Source organism: Vanessa tameamea, chromosome 2 (genome assembly GCF_037043105.1).
Source record: "Vanessa tameamea isolate UH-Manoa-2023 chromosome 2, ilVanTame1 primary haplotype, whole genome shotgun sequence".
NCBI lineage: Eukaryota > Metazoa > Arthropoda > Insecta > Lepidoptera > Nymphalidae > Vanessa > Vanessa tameamea.
In genome coordinates, this window is record NC_087310.1 from 15,172,266 (window position 1) to 15,182,500 (window position 10,235).

At 36.7% G+C, this 10,235-nt stretch overlaps 1 protein-coding gene across 1 annotated transcript; it reads right to left on the reverse strand.

Annotated features, from left to right (window-relative positions):
- Positions 1–5,021: 5,021 nt before the first annotated feature.
- Positions 5,022–7,085, reverse strand: LOC113394113 (odorant receptor 4-like). Its single transcript, XM_026631312.2, has 8 exons — positions 6,827–7,085; positions 6,482–6,686; positions 6,064–6,186; positions 5,874–5,996; positions 5,709–5,808; positions 5,462–5,566; positions 5,229–5,384; positions 5,022–5,075 (listed from the first exon to the last, which is right to left on the reverse strand). The coding sequence occupies exons 1-8, from the start codon at positions 7,068–7,070 to the stop codon at positions 5,022–5,024; spliced, it is 1,110 nt and encodes a 369-aa protein (XP_026487097.2). The 5' UTR covers positions 7,071–7,085.
- Positions 7,086–10,235: the final 3,150 nt, after the last annotated feature.

The following is a 10,235-nucleotide window of genomic DNA, read 5'->3' on the forward strand; positions in this document are numbered from 1 at the left end:
GCATTGTGTGTCACAAGAACCACTTTTATAACACGATGTAGGTTAATGTTTCATACCTACGGTAATGATTTCCATTTTATATGTTTTTTTTTTGATACGCGATATTTAGTTACATTCGTGAATAATTACTAACCTTTCATAAATGCTACTCAAATTAAAAGAATATCACATGGACCAAATAAAATAAGATTCTTAAGAAAACATACATAATATGCTTTTCATTTGTCACATAAGAACTGTAGTATCATTGTCAGTTTAAATCTGCTATTAATTCGTTAAAGTATAAATTAGCGCACCAACGCACGAGTCCGGACCGATCCGGATGACTACAGATAATTTCGATGCATAATTAACGAGAAAGGATTCTGACTGTTATACATTTTTAAGCAGTTGAAAGCGGTCGGATTGCGTGTCGGTCGACTGAGGTTCCCGCATTACTGTCGTACACTCGCGTAACTCGCGCCGACAATGGATCGCCGCGCTCTAATTTTAATTACTTACCCAAGTAGAAGTGATTTGATAAGCATATCAAATGTACTTGTGTTAAAATTAAACAAACCCGTAACTTTCCTGACTCAAATTATCCGTCGCCGCCTGCGTCGCGCGATAACTGACCTTTTCTCATATAAAATAGTGGATATATTCATCTGGTTAGATCAAAACTCGCCTAAATTGCACCTCAGTAAAGTAAATATGACAGACAATAGGCGCTTAGATAGACAGTCCGCTGCATTACAATGCAGACCAATAATTCAAGTTAATTGCACGCTTGATTAGCTGTTTATCTCCGAGGAGGCTTCTGCGCTGTCTCCCCACTCCCCCCCATCGCCTCGACGATGCACCATTAATCCTGCTTTGATTGTATCCTTCACTAATCCGTAACACAATGAACATCCATTACAAGATAAGCGACGCTTGAACACGTCATACTGCGACCTACGCCTAACAATACCTATAGTAGGTATATAAACATTAGGTCAACCTACTCGTCTTCGCACTCGGCCTGACATGACAGTGCTAAGAAGACGACATATTTATAGTATGAGTTATGTAACATGATGCTTAGTAAGTATACATGTTGATAAAGTTATTTAGTTAATTTAATAACCATCGCAGTAAGACTGTGAAGGCACGCCACGATCATGTTATCTGTGTATATTACCGGCGAGCGAGTAAGCCACTGTAATTACAGGCCCTAGCGGTAACAAGTGTGGCATGTTTCTGTGGGCGAAGATCACTTACCTTTAGTACGTCCGTTCATTTGCCTTCCTAGATTTTAACATTCACGAAATATACTATGATTGAAGGGAGACATTCGATGTTATCTGTAAAATTTTAATAAGTAATGGTACGGTAGACGTTCAGTAATCCTTTGGCAATTATACTGTTATTAATTAAATCCGAGCTCAGCGCGAAGCGAGTTGAGCGCAGGAACATGATATTGATTGCATATAACGTATTATATCTGCCAATTAATTAGACTAATCTTAAGATGAGCAATGATGGAGCAATACACTGACGTCACTGTCCGGCTACGCTAGACGACTCACGATGGCTAATTTAGTCCACATTGTCGTTTTCTATGTTTTGCTGACATACAATAATAACACAACTCCTCAATAATTTTCATTTCCAATGGGTAGCTTTAGACGTGGAACACGGTAAGATAGACCCGTCTGCCGTGACGGCAAATCATCGGAATCCTTTGTACTCAATATTTTAAAAACAATACAAATAATAACTACAATTTTTATCACTTTTCATATGATGCTATAATTGTCTTGATTCGAATTCAATGACCTTCAGTAAAACATATAATATTTTAGAGTAGGCAGCCTACAATTATTTTCATTAGCTATCGGTTTCGATCCGCTGGGTAACTTTGTTTTATTTATGATAATAATGAAATAAGCATAGGAGTCTATGAAATATAAAATATGTTTTAATCTTGAAGTGTTATTGAAACTTGGACCTTGGAATAGTAGTGCAATCCCATCGTTAAAAATATCGCCTCGCCTTATTGCCTCCACTTGTGACAGGAGGGCTGGTTTACGTTTCGCCCAGAGGATCGGATTTGCGATTTAATGGAAAATTGCCGCTAACATTCTTGCCGCCATGCCTTGCAGTCATAATTTGTACAGTAACCATTTTTAGTTTTTCTTTGTATATAATTAGGCCTTAATGTTAATAATTACTAAGCAAATAAATTTAAATTACTCGATGTGTGAATTTGAACAGCTGTTACAGCTATCTGACTGCAATATACATACTTGTTAGTAAAGCACATATTTGGCGATGTTTGCATATTTAAAAATATATATATATATCTCATTTTAGCTATTGAAGTATTAAAATAAAGATTGAATTATAAGTTGGACTTGAACAATAATAAATTTATTAGGTCGGCAGTGTTGCTTCTCAGTTCCCGTTTAAGTTATCTCACTAATGCGATAGCTTCGAATGTCGCTCAGCCCTCGACCCGACACGAACTTCGGTAAGTGATGAGCAATCAAAACAGATAAATATTTCTAGCACGCTTCCTTACTTTATTTTCATAACATGTTTTAATTCACACAAATTTAATAATTATTTTATTTGAAATTGCGTGGAGACGAAAATAATCACCTAAAAGGTCGTGGGTTTCTAGCTTACAAACGCTCCTTAACAATACTGTTAATTGTCTCAATTGAACATTTTCTGTTACATAAGAGCACCAGTGACGGCGGCGGCGCACGGCGGAGCTAAATGAGCATCATGCGGAACTGAGTTTCGGAAAACAAAGAAGTCCATGAACAGCTATGCCTTTGAATTGTCTCCAGCCTCGCCTTCCTCTATTACCGCTATTTTAGTTTATTTTTGTTTCAGTAGAATATATTATTATGATTTAGTTGATTGCTTTCGTTTAGATACGATGAGATATTTTTTCATATTCGCTGTAAGAATTCAATCCCAGTAAAATAAGCTAACACGTGAGGAAAAAAATCGTACGGAATCGAGGTCATTACTTAAGATATGCTTTTGTTTTGTTGATATAAAACGAATGTTCCATGTCTTCTAGAACATTACCTGACAGCAGGACGCTTGTATAGCAGTTAACAACGTTCACAAATATCAAGGCATATAACGAAGCAACGCTATCAGGAGGAACTTTAAAGCCGCGCAACGCAAAGTTGCATGAACAACATTTTATTCAAGAGATAAAACCCCGCAGCAGGTGAAAGTAGACAACATTGAGAAGTTAGACGCGGCGCGACGCTATCGCCGCGGCGGCAGCGCTGCGCCGGCGTGGCGGGTCGCAGCTCGGTTCATAATATTGTTTTATAAAAAGTGTAATACAAACTGCGATACAAAATTTCAAAGGACGTCGTTGCTTTAAAGTCAGATTGTTCATTGTATCTTATACATGATTCTTTAAATCCAATTTGTTTATATTACTTGTTGCCTAGCGTTTTATAAATAAATTGGTGATTCCGGCTCTTCCTGGTTGAGTAGGCGGTGGCGCAGCAGTGTTGATAGCCATAGGGTCTAGTTGGACCAAGTGCTACCCGAAGCTTCATCCATCTTCCCTCGAGAATCAGACCCAAATACACTTCGGTGATTGCCTGGTTACCACAGCTCTGACAGAGCCTACATAAATCTCTTACTCCACCAGGCTGTGGTTGGGGGAGAAGTCCGTTGTGGGAAAATTATCTCAATAAATACCAAGAAGGTCTTAGAAGGGTATCCTTATGGCCTAAGCTACTTATTTTTCGAGTAGAAAATTATCATAAATATTTTTTTTTCACTTTCATACTTATTTCATCCTTCCACTATTTCTGTTTTTACTCTAGGTATTTATAAAAAGCAAAACGAAATAAGCAACTCGTAAATTCCTCCAAGCAGTCGCCGGCCAGTATTAAGTTCATTTGACAGAGGTTAATAGTTTTGGGACCGGAACGTCTCAAAGGGTTAATGTATTTAGCTGTCAGGTTTTGTATTATTGTAAATATGCCGAGAAATGGCGGAGGGTTAATGGCATTAAAGAGGATTCTTGAGATACGAGGAGAGCGACTGAGAGAAAACGGTCTAAAGTTGTTATCGTAGGGTCTAGACGTCCGAAGACAATAAAAAAGATTTTTCGTATTTCGAATTATATTTTAATCTATTCTAAACAATTAATAACATGTTCATCAAACTAAAGTAATCTTGCCAAATAAAATCTGCCACAAACACAGCCATCGCATGAAACAGTCTGCAAGTTCGGAGGCAACGTTCCAAGTAGTATCTCTTTTGAAATATTTAATTGTAGTGTCGGACGGGGGCGAACCGCTCCAGCGATGAATGTAAATAAATAAGCGGGAAGCGCGACTGAATGAAATGCAAATGAATGAAAATTATATTCGTATTAAATTGAAATGAGAGCGGTCGCTTTAGATTGAGTTTTTGTAAGGAGCCGTCGTTAGCATCCGAGCCTCAGTGCGCCGTCATCCGGCCGGCACTCAGCGGTCGAGCCTGTCCTATGCTCTCTCAGACACAGACACTCATCACAACACAAATATGAAATATTGTGGATTGCGTTGTAAATTTCATCATCTAGATTCTCGTATTGCTAACGGGTCATTTAAGCGTAACAACACCCGAGCGCCTCTCAATGTATTCAACATAAATACACATATAATTGTTATTCTCTCGCTATCCTCACACTGCTCATCATTCTCGACTCCTATGTGTTTATACTTTATTGACAACCAGTGTCAATAAAGTATAAGTCTACAACTATGTATAATAATACATCATTTCGATAACATTTTCGTTTCACAGTATAGTATAGGCTTATTTTAAAAAGTATTAAATTATTAATCAATAAGAGTATGAGGATTATTAAGGATTGTAATTATGAAAACCAATGATAGCTCTTGAGCTATCATTGGTTTTCATTTGTTTTTTCAAAAAAATAATAAGAAGCGCATCAATGCGACGGTAAATTTATTAAATATTTTCACTCTTAGCAATCTACATCAATGCATAATACATAATTATTTTTACTTGTTAGTTTGTCGAAGGACAGCGTAGAACGTATAAGAAGATTTAAGAATCTGTAAAAAGAAGTGTTTAACTGTACTAATCACAATCATATTATTTTGACGAAATATCAAAAATTGCGATTTATTATACTATGGGAAGTGAATGGAGATCACTTATTATATTGTTCCGCGGGAAAACGATCTTTAGTTCCACGTATCGAGTACCTTGAGGAAAGTGTCCAAAGAGAGCGGTATGACCCGTCCGGCGGCGGGCCGCAGCGGACGGCGCGTGAACTGCATCAGCAGCACCACGGCGCGGCGAAAGCGGTGCGGCGTGCGCACCCACTGCATCGAGTACACCGAGCCCACGATGCGGTCGCTCTGCTTGCGACCAGTGACTATTACTCTTTGCCTGTTTTGTGGCGAAGACGATGAGAGTGGCGGAGCGTACACCTCACCTCTACTGTGAGCTCGTTCCCGTAGTAGCAGTAGAGAAAGAGCTCCGTGAGAATGCAGAGGATGAAGAGAGTCATCGAAGTGAACTCTATGCTCAGTATGTTTAGCTGAAAATATGTACAACGATTCGATAGAGTCTGTAAATTTAACACGGGCTTATTTACGATCGGGATTCTGAGTTTGTTTTTGAAATATATTTAAAATAAAGTTATGATAATAATTTATGTTAATAAAAAATATTTGACCTACACTGACAAGCTTATAAGCAGCCATGCAAAGAATCCAGCCTCCAATACCGAACTGCACTAATATAGTTACGCCAGTAATATCTTGAAGTAGTTTTGCAGTCCTGCGGAAACTTGGGATCATGAGTAATGACAATATTAACATTTATTTCTTCTGAGTATTACTTACTCCGTTACTCGCTTGTAGTGGTTAAAACCCTTAACCAAAAAATACATCAGAACGGCTTCATAGCTTTCTCCTGTTCTATCGCTCACTTTTTTAGCCTCTTCGGGTAACGACTGAAAATCATTCCTAAAAACGAATCATAGCACAATTAATTTAAAACGAAGCTGTTTGTCAATAGTTTGCCCTCGCATACCTTAGAATTCTTAGTTGGGTCTGGCATTGGTACAAAATGGTCGCCATTAAGGCATCCATTGTCGTGTTGGCAATACCGACCAACGTCGTGACGTAAAAGGAGTACAGTAGCACCAGCACAAATCTATAAGAAGGGAGACACAACCTGTACATTGAATATCTGTTCGTCTCATATTTATTTGCTTCTTGTTTATTGTTCACTCAATTAAATGTTTTGAAATTAAAATATGTGATAAAATAATACAACAATATTATTATTATATGCACAGCGAGTTAGAAATGGTAATATTATATATATACCACCCACCCATCAGACATACAAATTCCAACGCCAAAAAGCAATGCTTAGTATCATTATGTTCCGGTTTGAAGGGAGAGTCCAGTATAACTGTAAAAAAACGTACAAAGTAACGACTTACACAATAGGTCTATCTGTGTGGAAGCCCGTCCAAAATGGAAACTCGACTGACCGACCGGCGATGCGGTGCATCACGAGAAACAACAGCCAAAGCATGCACGTGAGCACGGCACAGCCAGCGTAGGCGCCCAGCAGGAGACGAGCGCCACGCGCCGTGCGCTGCAGCAAAGACTGCGCGTATGCACTCGACGCGTTGTAAATGGGATCTCGATGGTCAATCGATGTTTTCCAACAAGAACAAACGAAAAGAAAAGTTGGGTTATTGTATTTCAGTCTAATTTTAAGATATAGTTTTCGTCTTTACTTTCGCGCTCAATATTGGTCCGATCATAACTTCGAAACGTACCATTTAAACTTTGGATCATATCGTGGATCCGATCCGCATCCGTATGAAATACAATTTGTTTTGCGATAGAGGTGATATGACACAGCAGAAGGAACATGACTCGTGAAAGCTTCGTCATATCGTGACGCTCCTGATATGCGTAGACGCACTCCTGCAGTAGATAGATCGAGGTGACAGCGAGCACGGCGACGCGGTATCCGGCGTGAACGCGCGCGGCGGGCGCGCTTCCCGAGCGCCACCGCATGTACCCCGCGCTCTGGAGCAGCGCCGTGTGTACCGCAACGCATTGCCACGAAGCCGACCTTAATGATGATCATTATATCAATATCATTTACGAATACTTTAAAATAATCAATTACTTTTCAACCTCGTAAGTATGTGTCTATCAATAGCAAGAAATTAATCAATCTTAAGAGTGAGAGATGAACTCTCCGCATTATAGTCTGTGAATTTAGTTCTTGCTTAAATACTTGATGGCATTAAATTATTACACCAATATTTTACTGTGATTACTTCGCAATGCACGGCTTATCGATACTTAACATAAGTTTTCGAATATTTGGCATAATTCAAATGTAAGAATATTTGTATTATCTTTTAAATATTACATTTAGTTCAAGTTAATATGAAGAAATACTCGAAAGCTATTAACAAAAATAAATATTCTGTATTACATTATTCGGTATATTCGCGGTCAAGTACAGTACGAAGTGGTTATCTTGGTCGTCGCTAAGAACACAGTCACCGTCCGGCTCTGTTCCACTACGAGTGCGAGCTAATTACAGTCCCTTGTAGAGACAACTCGTCATGTTAATTACGTGCTGTGTTGAGGCGGTTAACAGTTTAATAACTGGTTAGAAGTTTCTGAACCTTGACTCCGCCTCGTTACTTGGCGCTGTTTAAATATTAAGTACACTCAACTGCTGTCGACCCCGATAATTACAGGTATTATCAATCAACCAAACAATACTTTAGCAACCAAGATTTCGGTATTTCGTTATTTTAATTTATAAGAGAATGTAACTTATGTACAGTATCGTGTGCTACTAATATGCAGAAAACAAAGTTAATCGAATTTCACCACAACAAACGCACGATGCCGGTTATTTATTGGTTCAAGTTATTGGCTCGCAATCGTAACAAAGCTTTTCCCGCTACATCACTGTATCTCTGTGATTATTTTATTCCTTTCATTTATGCAATATATGAGTGGGATGGAAACTGTTATATCGACATCATCGATATCAGAGATATATCAGTTTTCAGTTACATAGTAGTAAATTTAACTATTACTTATCCTGCATGTAAATCAACGAATATTAAGCTCCACGCCCTTTATATTTTTTTAACGTGTGATTTTATTAATTGGAAAAACTATAAGTATTTAAGGAATTTTACTACAGAAGCGAACACCAAGGAAGGATGAATTCTATGATGAAAAATGAAGTCTTTGCGGAGATGGAAATCGCAACAAGTTTTTTTTTTTTGCTTCTCGTGTTTATACAACGTTGGTCACTGCTTCTATCAAAACAATCAATATTATTATATATTATACATAACATTGTTGTAAATATGTTGTGACACCATAAGTAAACCAATTTTGTACAAAATATCCCGAGGCAAGTCTCGAGTTCTCAGATTGGAAGTAACCGAAACCGGCATTTTTTTGATGAATTAATATATGCAGTTTCTATGTCAGCAGCATTAAGGCAGAGTAATTTGACGTAGGGCATGATGATATGGAGGAGTGCAAAATATATTAATCAACATTATAAGGTTGAGGTAACAGTAAAAGTTACTTTTTTTTCTTTTTTTTTCTTCTAAGCGCAGGTTACTTTTTTTTAACTTTATAGTTTTTTTTTTTTGGTAATTAAACTCGCATTCGTATTCTCAGTAAGTCCTTTCATTTTATACCCATATTGTAGAAATGAAAAAAGATATTGGCAGTTATAGGACCTGCGATACAAGTGAAAACTTAGAACTTTTGTAATAAAATTTAAAGTTTCCTAATGTTTCAATTAAAATCATCAACATCAAGCTGGTTTTCACATCTATTGACACCGAGCAACAATTATATGCATGTTTATATGTTTTTATTATTATAGTATAGTAGTACAAGATCATGACAAAATATAAATATAATTTAATTGAAATAAAAATTAAAATACAATCATATTATTTATGGATAGTATTTGTATTTACATAAATATCAATGAACTTGATTTTTAACAATGACGCAAACAATGTCAATGCATTGTTTGCGTCATTGCCATCATCAATTTCAACAATACCTAAGACTTTTCTTTTTTTTTTCACCATGCATGATTTAGAATGACGTCACACAGTCAACCATTCATTGTCATCCAAATGTGTATACAAAATTTTAGGTCAATCGGTTAAAGATATTGATCTTTGTAAACACTTTTATTTGATACCCATATAAAAATAATCTGTTAATGGGCTTTTCCTCTCAGGCCCAATTTCAGAATAATATTATGTCAATATATATATAATATATATAGCGATATATAGCGACCCGCCTAAGTATACTAAAGAATGTCATTACACACATTTTGTCATTAGATAATGCAAACCGCTATGTCCCTGCATTGTACACCTGTAATATCTTCGAAAATATTCATTCGAATTACATGCTGTACAGAGCCATATTGATGTATATGAAATGCACAATGTTTTTAAGGTACTGTATTGAAGGGTTCCGTAATAGCAAGTAACAAGGTTTATGTTTATGAAATTAAATTTTTCATTTTTATATTTGAATTGATTGATTTCGTTCAAACCACTTTTCGGGGGAAATTTGCATGGTAATGTACATCATAATATATATATATATATATATATATATCGGCGCAACACCATTATTTATTTATATTGATGTGTTATAAATAATTTAAATTACTTATGTTTTAAAATCATAGACTGATTGCTATGTTTATTGTTATTTGTCAAATTATTCTTTTAAATTTAAATTTAATTAAATTATAATTATTATGAATAAGTACGGTGCATGTAAACAGTAGGGTAATTGTAAAAAATCATGAGATTGCCCCACTCTCTTTTAGTTATAAATATGAGTGGTTGTTGTCACAAAGGGGCTTCTGTGACGAGTAGCCGAACAGGATAGAGCTCTCAATTGTCAGTTTTATCTAAAAAAAGCGATTAATTTGAAGAAGTCGGTTTTACATACGTTTATTATGGAAAGATAAAAAACAATATGGTACACGGGTATCCGCCATATATGTTCATTCTCTTATTTTCGAAGTTACAGAGGGGGACAATTTACCACTTTGGAAGTGTCTCTCGCGCAAACTATTCAGTTAAAAAAAATGACATTAGAAACCTCTATACCATTTTTGAAGACCTATCCATAGATGCCCCACGCGTATGG